Consider the following 21,009-nt stretch of genomic DNA (forward strand, 5'->3'; position numbering starts at 1 on the left):
TCTGTGCACCTTTGCTCCTCCTGCTTACTCTGCCAGTCCCTCCCTCTCCTTCCTGATTGACAGGCCTGGGGGAGATAACTATGAAGGGAATTTACCCAAGTCAGTGACATTTTATAGATCGCTAAGCAGTGCTAATGAGGTTTGATAGCTCTAAAGAGACCTCAAAATTTCCATCTGGAAGTCAATGTCCGTCTGAGAGTCCACATGTGACCGATATGTTCCTCACATGTATCTATGATGTACAGTGGCCCCTAAACATACAATATTAATTGGTTCCAGGACGACCATTGTATTTTGAAATCATTGAAAGTTGAGTAATAAGTTCCAAAGCCCCAAAATGTCATCCAAGATAAGAGAAAATGAAGAGTTAAGAAGGATAAGCAGATAACTAAGACAGATAAAACAAGTCCTTACATAGAACAGTCAGGAATAGCTGATAAATAGCAACTAATACGGCTATTCTACCAGAGAAGGGACCTTGATTGGTTGGATCTGAGTCTGAGACATTGTACGTTGAGTCTGGTTTCAACTTACGATGGGTCAGAAAAGACCATTGTATGGTGAAAATATTGTATCCTGAGGCCATTGTGTCTTGAGGGATCACTGTATTAGAAACTCATTTTGGTGGCATATCCAGGAGTAAAATATTGATGACTTCAGGATAGGTTATCAGTACCTGATCAGTGGAGCTGTTTGGAGAGGTCTTGGAAGTCCAGTGAGCCCTGCGTCCTCTTCCTAGGACAGTGACATCACGTTCATTAGTCACATGGGACAACTCAGTCCCATTCAAGTGATTGGACGTGGGCTGCCCCACTAAGCACAGCCGCTATCCAGTAAACTTGCTATGCTGTGAAGAGTCACTTATCAGAGAGCTGCAGCCTCTTCAAACAGCTGATCGACAGGGGCCCCGGGTGCCGGACCCCCACTGCACCGATAGGATATCGATTCCCTATCCTTAGGATAGGTCATCTATATTTTACTCCTGGGAAACCCCTTTAATGAAACAGGTCTAGGCGCCACTCCTCGTCATGGGCTGCGTTTGATATTTCACCTCACTTAAATGGGGTTGGGCTGCAATACCAGAGATAGCCTATGAATAAGAGCGGCACTATTTCTGGAAAAAATGCAGAATTTTTTTTTATAATCATGTACAGGATAATAATAATAATAATAATATTTTATATTTTTTGTGTTGTATCTTAAAAATTCTATCATCTGTTTTATGGGGTGACTCAGTGAATCCTCATTTCATTCTTTTCCAGTGTTCATGTGTCACCATGCCTGTTTTTTAATTTATGGATCGCTTGAAAAAGGAACAGTCAAAAGTTGGTCCAATATTACCCACATTTCAATGATCATCTCCTTAATTATCAGTGTCCAGTATTCGGTTTTTGGATATGTGTCATTTACAGGATTCACACAAGGTAATGTACAGAAGCAGGTTTTTTTCATATCGATGGCCTGTGCTAAGGATGACATCAGTGGGGTCCAACCCCACCGATCATCTGTATGAAGAGGCCGTGGCACTTTGTAAGCCTATTCCTAGGCCATGTGATGTCACATTCATTGGCGCGGCTCAGCCCCATTCATGTGAATGGCGCCAAGCTGCAATACCAAGCACAGCCACTATCAAGTGTTTCCTGAAATTCGGATTGAAATTCGTAAACTTCAATTTGCTCAAAACCAGTATCTGTTTCTGGAAAAGCTGGCTGGCAACCAACCAGTACAGCGTGCGTGACATAGCAAATCTTACAACTAATTTAAAGGTCCACCATATAGCAAAATAATTTTTTACATGTGTGGGAACAAACCAAAACGCCAATAATGTATACACAACCACACATTGAAATACCAACATTACATTTTTATTGTTAGAATAAGTTAATAAATAGACATAAATACATAAAACTATGCAGGAGATGTAAAATATGGAGCAAGAAGGTCCTCCAGGGCCCAGGGTTCAAATAAAAGATGAAAAAGACTGTATATATGCCAACCTGCTAGGTAGGTACCATAGAGGGCTGTGGATACTCGCATACACTACAGGGTCCCACCACAAAGCATCCTAACAGTGCAATAACATGCCATAGAAGATAGCAGCAATAACACATATTAATTGTAATCAAACAGGAGGGTGCACTTAAGCAGAACAAGTGCACCCCCCGATATATAGGTAAATAAAACGGTACAAAGCTGTTACCTAATGTAAAGCATACAAATCACCATATTACATGCTGTTAAATCCTATTGACCAGGTGGGAGATCACCACAATACGGCCCACATACCCAGAAAAAATGGTTACCAGAGAAGGCCCCTTGGAAGAAGCGGTTTCTGGTCCTCCCCTCTTGAGGTTTGTTACCCATTTCTACTATATTACTATCACTACTTTGGTTATCATCAGGGCTTGTTATACTTATTAATACTGACATCTTTGTACTATGGGTTACCTGGGCTTTTATAGACTGTTTGTTATTTACTATTGCTATAACCATGTTTTCTGGGTATGTGGGCCGTATTGGTGGTGATCTCCCACCTGGTCAATAGGATTTAACAGCATGTAATATGGTGATTTGTATGCTTTACATTAGGTAACAGCTTTGTACCGTTTTATTTACCCATATATCGGGGGTGCACTTGTTCTGCTTAAGTGCACCCTCCTGTTTGATTACAATTAATATGTGTTATTGCTGCTATCTTCTATGGCATGTTATTGCACTGTTAGGATGCTTTGTGGTGGGATCCTGTAGTGTATGCGAGTATCCACAGCCCTCTATGGTACCTACCTAGCAGGTTGGCATATATACAGTCTTTTTCATCTTTTATTTGAACCCTGGGCCCTGGAGGACCTTCTTGTTCCATATTTTACATCTCCTGCATAGTTTTATGTATTTATGTCTATTTATTAATGTATTCTAACAATAAAAATGTAATGTTGGTATTTCAATGTGTGGTTGTGTATACATTATTGGCATTTAACTCATTTAAAGGGGCTATACGATGATGATGATGATGTATAGTCTTGTGTACACGCAGTCTTAGGCTGGGTTCACACCTGAGCGTTTTAGAGCGCGTTCCTACGCGCTGTAAAACACTCAACAGGCAAAAACCAATGTTTCCCTATGGGCATGGTTCTCACCTGAGCGTTTTACAGCGCATACGAACGCGCTGTAAAATGCCCTATGCCCCAAGAAGTACAGGAGCTTCTTTGGGGCATATTGTCGCGCGTTCCCGCCCATAGACTTCAGCGGGAACGCGCCTAAATGGGTGTTTGCTTGTTTCCGCCCATTAAAAACGCCCGATACAAACGCCCGATAAAAACGTCTGTAAAAAGCGCTTATTGAATACGCTCAGGTTCCAAGGGTTCGGACGAGATATAGAGAATGTGAACAAAACAATTTAATAAACGTGGGGAAAAAGTATCTTTAAAATAAAAGAACATTACCAACCGTGAATTTATAGACTAAGATTTAAGAAAACCCCCAAAATTATATAAACCAAATAAGTGTTATATAGGAAGATCAAACGCCTGTTTGAAAAGTAAGGTTTTCACTGCACGTCTGCAATCACAATGCCTTATAATCTTTAATAAAATATTGGGGCTGATAGGGACGTGTGCAACATAAGACTATCCACCTATTCTCCGGACAGGCCAATACTAGCTGATCAGAGACGGTCTGACACCCCACACCCCCACCGATCAGCTGCTCTGTGTGGCTCCATCGCCGGAAGTCAGCGCCAGAACTACACAGCTCCATCATCTGTGTAGCGGACAGAGCTCGTCACCGCAGGTCTGCTCCCATTAAAGACAAGTGACATCCATGGAGGCAGAGCTGTAGTAACAAGCTCCCTCCAGTACAATGTTGATAGCACTCTGTAGCTCCGCCGCCAACTTCCGGTGACAAAGCTACCCAAAACAGTGTGCAATGTGTCGGACCCCCGCAGATCAGCTACTGATGGCCGGACAACGCCTTTAACCAATGTCTTGCTTTAGGGCATTCTTTAATGTAGGCTCTTCTTACTGGATATTTCCTTTATTAACTGGAAAGTTTATTTTTACAGTAAAAAGATTCCCTTACAGTCTCTTAATCCTCCGTGCTGAAAAATGAGCGTCCCTTCATGGAAAATATGAAAATGTTTTCCCTATAACGCTGGATATAAAATTGCTGATGTGCAATTTCCAATGCAAATTTTCTATGTGAAAAAGGAGATCATTATATTATTAACTTAAACTTTATGAGTCTTCTAGGCTGAACTTTCACCACTGCTAGGAAGAGAGGAAAGCTGTGAAGCTAAGCAATTCATGTTATGTATGATTCCTGGGGGCAGGGGGGGGATGTATCTTGTCTTTAAAATATGTAGATAGATAGATAGATAGATAGATAGATAGATAGATAGATAGATAGTTAGATACACTGCGTGCAGAATTATTAGGCAAATGAGTATTTTGACCACATCATCCTCTTTATGCATGTTGTCTTACTCCAAGCTGTATAGGCTCGAAAGCCTACTACCAATTAAGCATATTACTTGATGTGCATCTCTGTAATGAGAAGGGGTGTGGTCTAATGACATCAACACCCTATATTAGGTGTGCATAATTATTAGGCAACTTCCTTTCCTTTGGCAAAATGGGTCAAAAGAAGGACTTGACAGGCTCAGAAAAGTCAAAAATAGTGAGATATCTTGCAGAGGGATGCAGCACTCTTAAAATTGCAAAGCTTCTGAAGCGTGATCATCGAACAATCAAGCGTTTCATTCAAAATAGTCAACAGGGTCGCAAGAAGCGTGTGGAAAAACCAAGGCGCAAAATAACTGCCCATGAACTGAGAAAAGTCAAGCGTGCAGCTGCCAAGATGCCACTTGCCACCAGTTTGGCCATATTTCAGAGCTGCAACATCACTGGAGTGCCCAAAAGCACAAGGTGTGCAATACTCAGAGACATGGCCAAGGTAAGAAAGGCTGAAAGACGACCACCACTGAACAAGACACACAAGCTGAAACGTCAAGACTGGGCCAAGAAATATCTCAAGACTGATTTTTCTAAGGTTTTATGGACTGATGAAATGAGAGTGAGTCTTGATGGGCCAGATGGATGGGCCCGTGGCTGGATTGGTAAAGGGCAGAGAGCTCCAGTCCGACTCAGACGCCAGCAAGGTGGAGGTGCAGTACTGGTTTGGGCTGGTATCATCAAAGATGAGCTTGTGGGGCCTTTTCGGGTTGAGGATGGAGTCAAGCTCAACTCCCAGTCCTACTGCCAGTTTCTGGAAGACACCTTCTTCAAGCAGTGGTACAGGAAGAAGTCTGCATCCTTCAAGAAAAACATGATTTTCATGCAGGACAATGCTCCATCACACGCGTCCAAGTACTCCACAGCGTGGCTGACAAGAAAGGGTATAAAAGAAAAAAATCTAATGACATGGCCTCCTTGTTCACCTGATCTGAACCCCATTGAGAACCTGTGGTCCATCATCAAATGTAAGATTTACAAGGAGGGAAAACAGTACACCTCTCTGAACAGTGTCTGGGAGGCTGTGGTTGCTGCTGCACGCAATGTTGATGGTGAACAGATCAAAACACTGACAGAATCCATGGATGGCAGGCTTTTGAGTGTCCTTGCAAAGAAAGGTGGCTATATTGGTCACTGATTTGTTTTTGTTTTGTTTTTGAATGTCAGAAATGTATATTTGTGAATGTTGAGATGTTATATTGGTTTCACTGGTAAAAATAAATAATTGAAATGGGTATATATTTGTTTTTTGTTAAGTTGCCTAATAATTATGCACAGTAATAGTCACCTGCACACACAGATATCCCCCTAAAATAGCTAAAACTAAAAACAAACTAAAAACTACTTCCAAAAATATTCAGCTTTGATATTAATGAGTTTTTTGGGTTCATTGAGAACATGGTTGTTGTTCAATAATAAAATTAATCCTCAAAAATACAACTTGCCTAATAATTCTGCACTCCCTGTAGTTAGATAGATGATAGATAGATAGAAATTAGACAGATAGCAGTGGCGTACATAGAGAAGTAAGGGCCCCATAGCAAGGATCAAACCAGGCCCCCCACACAGGACAGAAGGGTTTGCGCCTAAACCCTTTTCAATGACCCTTGAGCGATATATCCCACTGCCTCTTTTGCTAAAAGTTGTTCCTTTAGAGCAGGCATCCTCAACCTGCGGCTCTCCAGCTGTTGTAAAACTACAACTCCTACAATGCCCTGCTGTAAACTGATACCTGTAGGCTGTTCAGGCATGCTGGGAGTTGTAGTTTTGCAACAGCTGGAGGGCCGCAGTTTGAGGATGCCTGCTTTAGAGGGTAGAGTCCTGACCAAGTTTTCACCTCCAGTAGAAGAGGAGAGGATGCCAACTAAGACTGGGCCCCCTCTCTTGCCCTGGGCCCCATAGCAGTCAACTGGTCTGCCGCTATGGAAGTTACGCCCCTGACAGATGGATAGATGTGAGGTTTCAGGTATACAGCACTAGGGGGCTAGGGAGGCTCGTCTCGGTCGAGGCCTGCTATTGGCTGACCCAAAATCCCCCCCACGTGACGGGGAGATGCGGCAGCGGGCATCAGGAGCGACCTGGGGGTGGGGGAGCTGGGTAAGTATAACCTGTATGAGGTGTCCCGGCATTTTGGGGGGCATTATAGGGGTTGGATAACCCTTTTAAGTCATGCTCAGCATCCATAATACATATACTTAAAAATCTTTCCTTTGCAGGGGACCTGTTTGAAAATTATTGTAAGGATGATAACCTGGTCACGATCGGAAGGCTTTTCTATGCAATGACAGTAATCCTCACATACCCGATGGAATGTTTTGTTACTAGAGAGGTAAGAGTTAAGGATAGATAGATAGATAGATAGATAGATAGATAGATAGATAGATAGATAGATATAATAATTATGATGAGCTCTGCAACAAGACTGCCGAAGCCTGGCAATGCTAATGCATGGGGATAAATGATTATTTCATACGATTGTTCATCCCCACACCATTCCATTGTCTGCAGCATTTCCTTCTTTACACACAGGGATTTGCTGATGACAAACAAGGATGAAAGACGCAATAACTCGACAAACTACCATTTGCTCGTCTGTCGGGTGAACGGCAGCGGCTTTACATGGGGCAATTATCAGGGAAGAGCATTCATGCAAACATTTATTGTTGCTAATTGGCCCGATCCTTGACCTGTGTAAAAGGACCCTTAGTTTAGTGGGGGAGAAAGAGGCATTTTTCTCTGATGATGATGCAGCTTTGTTGGAGAAACTTCTGCCTCTAGAAATCTGTTTCTTCAGCTTGTGCATGGGTTTCTGCAAGCCCCATTCAAGAAATCTGTCCCATATGAAAATTCTCTCACCAGGATATACAGTTGTGTTCAAAATAATAGCAGTCAGACATCATTAACCTGATCAATCACTGTTTTTGGTATAAATTATACTTCTACGTGGCAAATAATTTACTAGCAGGTGTAGTAGAGTAATAGAAACCCAACAGACACAACAGTCATGACATGCATGCTGCTGATTTTGTGTAATTGAATCACTAACTGAAAGGGGCATGTTCAAAATAATAGCAGTGTGAATTTCAATGAGTGAGGTCATTCATTCGTTGAAAAACAGGTGGCAATTATTGCCTTTATTTAAGGAAGGAAGGCAGCAAATGTTGTACATGCTGGTTACAGTGCATTTCTCTCTGAAATTCTGAGGAAAATAGGTCGTTCCCAACATTGTTCAGAAGAACAGCGTACCTTGATTAAAAAGTTGATTGGAGGGAAAACACATAAAGAAGTTCAGAAAATGATAGGCTGCTCAGCTGAAATGATCGCAAATGCTTTAAAATGGCAACCAAAACCTGAAAGACGTGGAAGAAAGCGAAAAACTACCATTCGAATGGGTAGAAGAATAGCCAAAATGGCAAGGACTCAGCCAACAATCAGCTCCAGGAAGATCAGAGAAGGTCTGAAATTACCTGTGAGTACTGTTACAATTAGAAGACGCCTCTGTGAAGCCGAGCTATCTGCAAGAAGCCCCCGCAAAGTCCCACTGTGGAAAAAAAGACATGTGCTGAAGAGGTTACAATTTGCCAAAGAGCACATTGACGGCCTAAAGAGACATTCTGTGGACTGATGAAGGTAAGATTGTTCTTTTTGGGTATAGTGGCCGGAGACAGTTTGTCAGACGACCCCCAAACACTAGATTCAAGCCACAGTAGACTGTGAAGACAGTGAAGCATGGTGGGCAAGCATCATGATATGGGGATGTTTCTCATACTACGGTGTTGGGCCTATTTATCGCAGACCAGGGATCATGGATCAGTTTGAAGACATCAGAATACTTGAAGAGGTCATGCTGCCTTATGCTGAAGAGGAAATGCCCTTGAAATGGGTGTTTAAACAAGACAACGACCCCAAACACTCCAGTAAACGTGCAACATCTTGGTTCCAGACCAACAAGATTGACGTTATGGAGTGGCCAGCTCAATCCCCGGATCTTAATCCAATAGAAAACTTGTGGGGCGACATCAAAAATGCAGTTTCTGAGGAAAAAACAAGAAATAGAGAAGAACTGTGGAATGTAGTCCAATCCTCCTGGGCTGGAATACCTCTTCACAGGGGCCAAAAGGTGGTGACTCCATGCAGCACAGATGTCCAGCAGTTCTCAGAAACAGCGGTTATACAACTAAGGGCTCTTTCACACCTGCGTTATTGTCTTCCGGCATAGAGTTCCGTCGTCGGGGCTCTATGCCGGAAGAATACTGATCAGGATTATCCTAATGCATTCTGAATGGAGAGAAATCCGTTCAGGATGCATCAGGATGTCTTCAGTTCCGGTACGGAACGTTTTTTGGCCGGAGAAAATACCGCAGCATGCTGCGCTTTTTGCTCCGGCCAAAAATCCTGAAGACTTGCCGCAAGGCCGGATCCGGGATCAATGCCCATTGAAAGGCATTGATCCGGATCCGGCCTTAAGCTAAACGTCGTTTCGGCGCATTGCCGGAGCCGACATTTAGCTTTTTCAGAGTGGTTACCATGGCTGCCGGGACGCTAAAGTCCTGACAGCCATGGTAAGTGTAGCGGGGAGCGGGGGAGCAGTGTACTTACCGTCCGTGCGGCTCCCCGGGCGCTCCAGAGTGACGTCAGGGCGCCCCAAGCGCATGGATCACGTGATCACATGGATCACGTCATCCATGCGCATGGGGCGCCCTGACGTCATTCTGGAGCGCCCCGGGAGCCGCACGGACTGTAAGTATACCGCTCCCCCGCTCCCCGCTCCTACTATGGCAACCAGGACTTTAATAGCGTCCTGGGTGCCATAGTAACACTGAAAGCATTTGGAAGACGGTTCCGTCTTCAAATGCTTTCAGTACACTTGCGTTGTTACGGATCCGGCAGGCACCTCCGGCAACGGAAGTGCACACCGGATCCCAACAACGCAAGTGTGAAAGAGGCCTAAATATTAGTGAAGTCATTCAAAGGAAAGCAAAATCTTCAAACATTTTTCAGTTTATATAGTGAATGTTTGAGTTTGTAAAGAAGAATACAAACACTGCAAATTTTTTGAACAGTCTGATATGAACTTTTCTTAAATTATTTTAGAGGAACAACACAAATTTGATATATTTTTCTTCATGTTTTGATTTAGAATAGAATGTGCAGTGTTCCCAATGCATTTGTGTGAATGGAAATAAAAGCTATTAAAAGGATTTTGAGCTTTAGTCACTTTTTTAAACACACTGCTGTTATTTTGAACACAACTGTATAGACAGAAGTTTTTTACTGTGATTTACAGAAGCTCTCCAAATTACATTTCCAGAATAAAAATGATAAAATATATATTTTTTCTGAAAAATCTTGACTATGTGAACAGTGCTGACAAATAAACAGTAGATGGCGCTGCTCCTCCAAATCTTTTTTTCACGGCATACAAAATCTTGATGTTCTATAAAGCAATTGGGAGCGTACAGCGTTTCCCATATTTGTGCTGACGTGAAGAATAGCAAGCAATGCTGTCTTCCCTGAAGAAATGATGGACACTACGACAGAACCTGATGGATCCCATGATGTGGAATCCATCAGGTTGGAATGATTGCGATTACAGGCCAGAGCAGACCTTGAGAACTTCTTGTCCCAAAGTCTTCTCTCCCCGACATCATGAACAGAATACAAGCACTTTTTATGAGGGGGTTGTATTCTGTCTAGGAAGAGGGGCTGTTCTAAGGACTTTCAAACCGTCTCGACAACTCTACCATCTGGAATCCTGCTTTTATAGAAGGTAAAGTTGTCAAGATGGCTTGAAAGCTAGGACAACCTTTTCACGCCCTATAACAGGCATCAGGTAGATAAGGTGTGAGAAATGTCATTTTACCGCACCCACCTTCCCTTGTTAGCGTATGATGGACATTATTTGACTATTAGGTCCAGTCAATTTCAGCATTACCTGGTGTAATAGAGATGTAATGGAAGAAACGCTCCAGTGAAGGCCACCTTGTACAACAACAGCAGTCCACAAGGGGTCCCTTTAACATGATATAAGTGTTTTGTGACGCCAGTTGCAATGAAGCAACAACGGGACGGAGTCCCTTTAAGAAATGGTGTTGGTACCCAGGTCTTGGAATAGCCGAGTGATATAGGGTGGCCTATAATGTCCCTTAATGTTTTGTGCACGTGTTACGGTGCTCCTACCTGGATACACTCGAACCCCAGGCAATGGCTCTGAAGCAGACAAATAGGGTGAACAATTTGAGTCCAGACCTTGTGATGAAGTTCAATGGCAGCTTTACTTTGCATAAACGTTTCTCCAAACGGTTTACAGACTTTATCTTGGTTCCAGCAGGTTTTAGCATTAATTCTGGCAAGCAAACAATCTCAACTTTGCTACATCGGTTTCTCTTTGGCTCTGCTGTAGTAACAGACTTAAATGGAATCTCTGCTTCTGCAGGATGCTACAACTTCTCTCTGTAGTCTGACTCCTCTGGATTATGCCAGGGAATAGGTTAGAATCCTGGCAGCTCCAACATGGAGTCTCAACCAGAACACACCAGAACTCCCTACCTCCTCCTAGTAGCAAACAGGACTGGCCCACTTCTGACCAAGAAAGGAGGGGAGAATGGAATGGTGAGTTCCATTCTCTCTAAGTGTAGCTCTGCCATAGTTGCTGCCACCTGCTGGTGAACCAGGCACAATACATGGACAATTACAAAACATTATTATAAATGCACAGTGTCTTGGGACCTGGAAATAAATGCATAAGATAACATGATATTAGCACTCACAGAGAGAAGCAGTAGGTACGAGTGGTAATGCCACTTGGGGGCATTAAATTTCCATGTCACACAATCAGTCACATGTGTTTTTGCTTTCCCCAGGTGATTTCCAACGTATTCTTCGGCGGGAGCCTTTCCACTGTCCATCATTTTGCAGTCACATTGCTGGTTGTATCTCTCACCACAGTCATATCCTTATTTTCGGACTGCCTAGGAATGGTGCTAGAGCTCAATGTAAGTGTGTGAGGTGCCATCATGTCGTCATAAATGTACACTGATCATACTGTAGTTGCACGTTATTGCTAAGGAGCCCCTGAAAGTCGACCAACTTTTTACATCTTACCTAGGGTTTCACCTCTCAGTGACTGACCATCTGGTATGTTATTTTTACGGTACGACCACAAGGTCAGATTACTGTGTGAAGTTTTGAAAGCCAAAACCAGGAGTGAATTCAAAAAAGAGGAGAAGTCGTACCTGTCCTTTAAACTTTCACTCCTTTTATGATCCTCTTCTGGTTTTGGCCTCCAAACCTGCATCAGGAAACCTGTCCGTGTGGCTGCACCTCTACGGTGGTCACTAAGGCCACTGCCTTTGTCAGCCGAACTGACTGCCGACAGTCTAATGGGTATAGGGAGCTCTCCACCCAAAAGATGATGTCACGGGAGAGAAGGATCGGGCAAAGTGAATATTTTTGCCTAATCATTTTGATCTCCAGGGAGATAATCCACCACCACTTTCCCCAGCTCTCCCCATTGAACACGAACTGAACTTGTATGTAGATGGGGATGCTGGGAGGGAGTAGGGAGAGAAACAATCATTTGGCTATTGGATGTCAATAGCCGCCTTATGTGTTGCATTGGTGTCCTGTGCCAGGAGAAGCGGGTACTTAGACGGCATCTATCAGCAGATTTGTACCTATGACACCGGCTGACCTGCTACATGTGCGCTTTGCAGCTGAAGGCATCTGTGTTGGTCCCATGTCCATATGTGCCCGCATTGCTGAGAAAAATGATGTTTTAATATATGCAAATGAGCTTCTAGGAGCAACGGGGGCGTTACCATTACACCTAGAGGCTCTGCTCTCTCTGCAACTGTCGCAATCTCTGCACTATGATTGACAAGGCCAAGCAGTGTAAACATCTTAACGTCTGGCCCTGTCAATCAAAGGGCAGAGGACGCGGCAGTTGCAGAGAGAGCAGACCCTCTAGGTGTAACGGCAACGCCCCCGTTGCTCCTAGAGGCTCATCTGCATATATTCAAATTTCCAACACAGATGCCTTCAGCTGCCAGGCGCTCATGCAATGGGTCCGCCAGTGTCATAGGTACAAATCTGCTGACAGATGCCCCTTAATCTATTTTAATACCTTATACTCCTGTCACTCCACTGATCAAGATGTGCCTCTGGGTCTGCCATGTATGAAAGTCTGGAAGAAAAAAATCCCAAGTGAAAATTCTGTTTTCTTTACAAAATACTTTTTCTTACTGAAAAAAAAAAAAAGCATACATAGTAGGTATCGCTGCACTGATTGTGATAGAAATGTTACAATCATCATGTTACTGATCCCAAATGGTAAACAGTGTAAAAAAGAAACGGAAAAATAAAAAATAAAAAAAATAAAATAAAAGTTTCATAAATCATCATATGTTCCCCAAGACGGTGTCACTAAAAATTACAACTTGACCTGCAAAAAACAAACTCTCATCCATACAGCTGTGTTGATGGAAAAATAAAAAAAAGTTTTGGCTCTTGGAATGTGAAGATAAAAAAACAAACCACACAAAGGGTCATTAAGGCCCCGAAACAGTCTGTCCGCTAAGGGGTTAATCCAGCATTCACAGGGTTGGCGCAGACCGGAACTTTATACTCCCTCGTAATATACCCCTTGGGATCTGCACATAAATATGGGATTTGTCTAAATATAACAGGCGGTGCGAATGCAGGAATTTTTGGCTGCGCTGCAGGTTTACTAGGGACATGCCGGGCACTAAAATTAAGTGGATTTAAATTATAATGTATGAGGTCTGCTATGAAAAGGAGCATTTATACCGCTGTAGCGACACAGCTAGAGGCTCCTGGGTCCTAGTGCTAATACTGTGGACACCATAAAACTAGCAGAGATATCACAGCTCTTGGACAATATACAGGTGAAACTCGAAAAATTTAGAATATCGTGCAAACTTCATTTATTTCAGTAATGGAACTTAAAAGGTGAAACTAACACTTGAGATAGACTCATTACATGCAAAGCGAGATATTTCAAGCCTTTATTTGTTATAATTTGGATGATTATGGCTTACAGCTTATGAAACCCCAAAGTCACAATTTTGAGGTCCCCTTTGCTCAGGGGGTATGGATTAATTAGCTGAGTAGAGTGCGACACTTTGAGCCTAGAATATTCAACCTTTTCACAAAATTCTAATGTTAAGCTGCATTAATGCGATTCCTTTTACTTCGCATTACTGAAATAAATGGACTTTTGCACAATATTCAAATTTTTCAAGTTTCACCCGTATTCTATAAGAACTATGAACCTTATAAACATAATAGGGGGGAATTTATCATTGCAGGTGTATTTGAAGTCAGTTTTCCAAGTGGAGATGCCATGCTAACCTGCGCCAAATTTATGAACATGGGGCACGGTGTTTATAAACCTGCCACAAGTGCAATGTTGTTGCACCTATTACAATAAAAGTGCACTTGGGGGTTACTTGGCATGGAGTTGTGGCTGGCTGCAACTTTTTAGAAAATTTTTAAAAAGTCACACTTCCTAAATATGACTTAGGCCTCTTTCACACTACCGTTTATTTTCCATTTTGTGGGCCGGTTTTTGCGTTCCGTATACGGTCTGTATACGGTACCATTCATTTCAATGGTTCCGCATAAAAAAATGAATGTACTCCGTATGCATTCTGTTTCCGTATTTCCGTTTTTCCGTTCCGTTGAAAGATAGAACATGTCCAATTATTGCCCGCCAATCACGTTCCGTGGCTCCATTCAAGTCAATGGGTCCGCAAAAAAATGGAACACATACGGAAATGCATCCGTATGTCTTCCGTATCCGTTTAGTTTCTGCGGAACCATCTATTGAAAATGTTATGCCCAGCCCAATTTTTTTTATGTAATTACTTTAGGCTCCATTCACACATCCGCAATTCCATTCCACATTTTGCAGAACGGAATTGCGGACCCATACATTTCTATGGGGCCCCACGACGTGCGGCCCCGATCCGGAATTGCGGACCCGCATTTCCGGGTCTGCAATTAAGATCCTGGAAAAAATAGAACATGTCCTATTCTTGTCCGCAATAGCGGACAAGAATTGGTATATTCTCTTAGTGGCGGCAATGTGCTGTCCGCAAAATGCGGAACGCACATTGTTGCTGTCCGTGTTTTGCGGATCCTTGGATCCGCAAAACACACACAGATGTGTGAATGCACCCTTATACAGTATACACTGCGTGCAGAATTATTAGGAAAATGAGTATTTTGACCACATCATCCTCTTTATGCATGTTGTCTTACTCCAAGCTGTATAGGCTCGAAAGCCTACTACCAATTAAGCATATTAGGTGATGTGCATCTCTGTAATGAGAAGGGGTGTGGTCTAATGACATCAACACCCTATATTAGGTGTGCATAATTATTAGGCAACTTCCTTTCCTTTGGCAAAATGGGTCAAAAGAAGGACTTGACAGGCTCAGAAAAGTCAAAAATAGTGAGATATCTTGCAGAGGGATGCAGCACTCTTAAAATTGCAAAGCTTCTGAAGCGTGATCATCGAACAATCAAGCGTTTCATTCAAAATAGTCAACAGGGTCGCAAGAAGCGTGTGGAAAAACCAAGGCGCAAAATAACTGCCCATGAACTGAGAAAAGTCAAGCGTGCAGCTGCCAAGAGGCCACTTGCCACCAGTTTGGCCATATTTCAGAGCTGCAACATCACTGGAGTGCCCAAAAGCACAAGGTGTGCAATACTCAGAGACATGGCCAAGGTAAGAAAGGCTGAAAGACGACCACCACTGAACAAGACACACAAGCTGAAACGTCAAGACTGGGCCAAGAAATATCTCAAGACTGATTTTTCTAAGGTTTTATGGACTGATGAAATGAGAGTGAGTCTTGATGGGCCAGATGGATGGGCCCGTGGCTGGATTGGTAAAGGGCAGAGAGCTCCAGTCCGACTCAGACGCCAGCAAGGTGGAGGTGGAGTACTGGTTTGGGCTGGTATCATCAAAGATGAGCTTGTGGGGCCTTTTCGAGTTGAGGATGGAGTCAAGCTCAACTTCCAGTCCTACTGCCAGTTTCTGGAAGACAACTTCTTCAAGCAGTGGTACAGGAAGAAGTCTGCATCCTTCAAGAAAAACATGATTTTCATGCAGGACAATGCTCCATCACACGCGTCAAAGTACTCCACAGCGTGGCTGGCAAGAAAGGGTATAAAAGAAGAAAATCTAATGACATGGCCTCCTTGTTCACCTGATCTGAACCCCATTGAGAACCTGTGGTCCATCATCAAATGTGAGATTTACAAGGAGGGAAAACAGTACACCTCTCTGAACAGTGTCTGGGAGGCTGTGGTTGCTGCTGCACGCAATGTTGATGGTGAACAGATCAAAACACTGACAGAATCCATGGATGGCAGGCTTTTGAGTGTCCTTGCAAAGAAAGGTGTCTATATTGGTCACTGATTAGTTTTTGTTTTGTTTTTGAATGTCAGAAATGTATATTTGTGAATGTTGAGATGTTATATTGGTTTCACTGGTAAAAATAAATAATTGAAATGGGTATATATTTGTTTTTTGTTAATTTGCCTAATAATTATGCACAGTAATAGTCACCTGCACACACAGATATCCCCTTAAAATAGCTAAAACTAAAAACGAACTAAAAACTACTTCCAAAAATATTCAGCTTTGATATTAATGAGTTTTTTGGGTTCATTGAGAACATGGTTGTTGTTCAATAATAAAATTAATCCTCAAAAATACAACTTGCCTAATAATTCTGCACTCCCTGTATGCCATACGGAAAAATGGAACGTAAAAACGGAACGGAAACACAACTGAAACAAAAACACGGAACAACGGATCCGTGAAAAACGGACCGCAAAACACTGAAATAGCCATACAGTCGTGTGAAAGAGGCCTTAAAATGTATCTACTGGCAAAATCTGACCAACTTGAAAGCATTGCCGGAAGGTGCAGCTCACAAAAAGTTGCAGCAGCTCAACGAAAGTCACAAAATTTTGCACACAAAATCACTTGCAACATTTTTATGCCACAAAACAGGCAGAGCAGATTTGGTAAATGTCCCCCAATGTATGTATTGGTATCATTATTTATTTATACTATCAATGTATAGTTTGTTACAGTGTTACATTGTATAAAGTATTATGTAATTTAAAGAGGTTCTCCGCCTCATTGTTTCTAGAAAAAAAATATCTATTTCTGAACACAGGTTGGTGGAGAACAATTACAGTCTTTTCAATGGGCTGTGAAGCAGAATGTCCCTAGCAAATAGTCTGTCTCAAACAGGAAATGGGGAAAGGAGGCTTGTAAGGACCTAAGCTTAAAGGGTTTCTACCACCAGATTTTGAGATTTTCCGCTGACTGACACTAGCGATCTGCCAGTGTCTGCACCACCTAACCGGGCTCTTGTATCACCTTTGTCTGCTGCCGTTAAGCTTAAAAACATACTTTTATTGATATGCAAACGAGCCTCTAGGTGCTATGGGGGCGTCTTTTCAGCACCTAGAGGCTCCGTCTACTCACTATTTCTGCCGCCCACCGCGTCCCTCCAGCCCGCCCCGCTCCTCTTGATTGACAGCCAACCTCGCTCCATCTCGAATTTCAGCACCTGCGCCGTGCGCTTCTATATTCGGCGCAGGCGCAGTGACTGTCGGACCGCTCCCTGCGCCGGTGTAACGTTACTTTACCCTACTTCGTGAGGTTTCCCTACCTCCTAACTTCCGGTCGCACCGCTAATGACGTGAGGAGGCGTTCCTGAGTTTTGACGATCTGCGCATGCGCAAAAGGACAGTTTAGGGAAAATCTCACAGCGGAGTTCAGCTGCACACCGGGACACTGCGCATGCGCCGGAGAGCCTCAGTAGGGAAATATTACGGCCCAGTAGGTAGTTGCACACTCTTGGCATTCTCTTGATGAGCTTCAAGAGGTAGTCCCCTGAAATGGTCTTCCAACAGTCTTGAAGGATTTCCCAGAGATATGCTTAGCACTTGTTGGCCCTTTTGCCTTCACTCTGCGGAAGTTAGGAGGTAGGGAAATCTCACGAAGTAGGGTAAAGTAACGTTACACCGGCGCAGAGAGCGGTCCGACAGTCACTGCGCCTGCGCCGAATATAGAAGCGCACGGCGCAGGTGCTGGAATTCGAGATGGAGCGAGGTTGGCTGTCAATCAAGAGGAGCGGGGCGGGCTGGAGGGACGCGGTGGGCGGCAGAAATAGTGAGTAGACGGAGCCTCTAGGTGCTGAAAAGACGCCCCCATAGCACCTAGAGGCTCATTTACATATCAATACAAGTATGTTTTTAAGCTTAACGGCAGCAGACAAAGGTGATACAAGAGCCCGGTTAGGTGGTGCAGACACTGGCAAGATCGCTAGTGTCAGTCAGCGGAAAATCTCAAAATCTGGTGGTAGAAACCCTTAAAAGTACAGTAGTTGTCTCTCACTTCAGCAAATGGCATTTATCATGTAGAGAAAGTAAATACAAGGCACTTACTAATGTATTGTGATTGTCCATATTGTCTCCTTTGCTGCCTGGATTTATTTTTCCATCACACTGCTCGTTTCCAGGGATTGCGACCACCCGGCAATGCAGCAGTGCTGGCCGTGCTGTGCTCTCTGGTGGTCGTCCTCACCCCCTCATATCTGTGCTTCAGTAGTGGTCGTAACTTCTGGAAACGAGCAGTGTATAATGTGATAGAAAAATGGATCAAGCCAGCAAAGGAGGCAATATGGAGAATCACAATACATTAGTAAGGACCTGTTATTAACTTTCTCTACATGATAAATGCCACTTGCTGATGTGAGAGACAACCCCTTTAGGCCTCTTTCACAATGTGTGAGGTGAACGCATTGCACCCGCACTGAATCCGGACCCATTCATTTCTATGGGGCTGTGCACATAAGCGGTGATTTTTAGGCATCACTTGTGCGTTGCATGAAAATTTCAGCAAGCTCTATATTGTGCGTTTTTCACGCAATGCAAGCCCCATAGAAGTGAATGGGGCTGCGTGAAAATCGCAAGCATCCGCAAGCAAGTGCGGATGTGGTGCGATTTTTACGCATGGTTGCTAGGAGACAATCGGGATGGGGACCCGATCTTTATTATTTTCTCTTATAACATGGTTATAAGGGAAAATAATAGCATTCTTAATACAGAATGCATAGTACAATAGGGCTGGAGGGGTTAAAAAAAATAATTAAACTCACCTCATCCACTTGTTTGCGCAGCCCGGCTCGTCTTCTTTCTTCTTCTTTGAGGACCTGGGAGGAAAAGGACCGTCGGTGACGTCACTGCGCTCGTCACATGGTCCATCACATGATCCATCACATGGTCCTTCACGATGGTGATGGACCATGTGATGAGTGCAGTGACGTCACCGAAGGTCCTTTTCCTCCCAGGTCCTCAAAGAAGAAGAAAGAAGACGAGCCGGGCTTCGCGAACAAGTGGATGAGGTGAGTTAAATTTTTATTTATATTTTTTAACCCCTCCAGCCCTATTGTACTTTACATTCTGTATTAAGAATGCTATTATTTTCCCTTATAACCATGTTATAAGAGAAAATAATACAATTTTCACAACACCTAACCCAAACCCGAACTTCTGTGAAGAAGTCCAGGTTCGGGTCTGGGTAACAAACATGCCGATTTTTCTCACGCGCGTGCATAACGCATTAAAACACTTTGCACTCGCGGGGAAAAATCGTGCATTTTCCCGCAAGGCACCCGCATCTTTTCCTGCACGTCACCCGCAACGCCCGTTTGAAAGAGGCCTTACTCTTTTTCTCTTTCTTAGGCTTCTTGCACACGAACGTATTTTCATTCCCTTTCCGTTCCGTTTTTGCAGTTTCTGTTTGTGGTCTGTATGTAGAAGCATTCATTTCAATGGTTCAGCAAAAAAAACGGAAGGTACTCCGTATGCATTCCCTTTTCCGTATCTCCATTCCGTTCAGAGATAGAATATGTCCTATTATTGCCCGTAAATCACGTTCCGTGGCTCCATTCAAGTCAATGGTTCCGCAAAAAAAAACTGAATGCATAGTGATAGCATCTGGGTGCCTATCCTGTAGTCTGTACCACAAACTCCTATATATCTTAATATAGTATAGACTCGGCAAGAAGAAATCTGTAGTGCAAGCATTCATAGGAGGCATCCATGCAGGAGAAGAGTCCAACCTTCCTGGAGTCTGGTAGATCTACCCATTGTCTGGGACTCACCTACACATTTTGGAAAAGCAAGCAACGCGGCCCCTGTGCCATACTAGATAAATGAATGTAAAATGTAGGTTGGGACCATCTTTAATATTTAAAACTATCACAAAATCTGAATTCCTTCTAACATGTCTCTGTTTTTATGCAGGGCCTTCTCAGCGCGACTCCTCTCGTCTTCATTATTCCTACCGCTTGCTATTTGAAGCTCTCGTCGGATCACTGGTACCACATCAGCAATGCCATGCCCTGCTTCATCCTTCTGCTTGGTATACTGATAATGCCAGTAGGGTTTTCTATGACCGTTTTATATCCACAGGAATGTAGTCACGGAAAAGAAATGTTTTACTGTTTCTCAAATTCTACACGTACTGATGTTCCTGTATCACATTTATACCACAGGAATGCATCGGAAATAAAATAATTCTGCATTACCGCACCATATGCATTGATTTCATTTATGAAGTTGTATGTATGAATTCTACTTACTTTGGGTGTATTTTAAACATGTTTTATGTTAAAGGATATTTCAAGTGAAAAATAAAAGCTTCACCAAGATAATCATGTTTAGGAAGTTGATGTTGTTGGTATTACAAGTACATTGGCGCTGCAGCCCGGTCCTGGTCCCTGTTTCCAAAAGCGTTCTAGCTTACCACACCTTCATTTGCTCCTACACATGGTTTGACTCATAGACTGCAGTGATCGCATTACTTTCTTAAATAGCAAGTTTCCTCGACAAACACATATTCAAGCTATTTTAGCTATATTGCTCCATTATTTATCTGTCTGCTCCTGCAGCTGACATCAGCAGGGAGGAAGTAAAGGGCTGCGGTAATTCCTCCTACTGTACCTCATATAAACAAAAATGAATGTAGCAACTTACAAATTAATGAAGCAACATTTACACATGGAAGTGCATGTCCTATGAGGTTTTTAAGTGGATCACTTGAGGCCTTCTTTTTAGTCAGTACTTAAAGGGCACATCTCTAATGGCATTTACCACCTCCACGCTCCTTCTTCATCTGTTAAACAGTTCCATAAAGTAAAAATTGGTGTGATAATGTTATCACCGCCTGGACTTGTCAATCAAAGTGCAGAGGACGTGGCAGTTGCAGAGAGAGCAGAGCTTCTAGGTGTAATGGCAACGCCCCCGTTGCTCCTAGAGGCTCATTTGCATATATACTAAAACATAATTTTTCTCAGCAATGCGGACACATATGAACATGGGACCAACACAGATGTCCTCAGCTGCCAAGTGCACATGTAACCAGTCAGCCAGTGTCATAGGTACA

At 43.2% G+C, this 21,009-nt stretch overlaps 1 protein-coding gene across 1 annotated transcript in view; it reads left to right on the plus strand.

Moving 5' to 3' along the window:
- The window catches only part of SLC38A11 (solute carrier family 38 member 11), a 69,304-nt gene extending 49,098 nt beyond the window's left edge, over positions 1-20,206 (plus strand). Inside the window, exons 10-13 of the mRNA XM_040440284.1 lie at positions 1,263-1,424; positions 6,725-6,837; positions 11,372-11,503; positions 19,869-20,206. Coding sequence (XP_040296218.1) covers positions 1,263-1,424; positions 6,725-6,837; positions 11,372-11,503; positions 19,869-20,141 — 680 coding nt within the window. The 3' untranslated portion in view covers positions 20,142-20,206. The remainder of the gene's footprint in view (positions 1-1,262; positions 1,425-6,724; positions 6,838-11,371; positions 11,504-19,868) is intronic.
- The last annotated feature ends 803 nt before the right edge of the window (positions 20,207-21,009 follow it).

The sequence above is a fragment of the Bufo bufo genome, chromosome 7 (assembly GCF_905171765.1).
Source record: "Bufo bufo chromosome 7, aBufBuf1.1, whole genome shotgun sequence".
Lineage (NCBI taxonomy): Eukaryota > Metazoa > Chordata > Amphibia > Anura > Bufonidae > Bufo > Bufo bufo.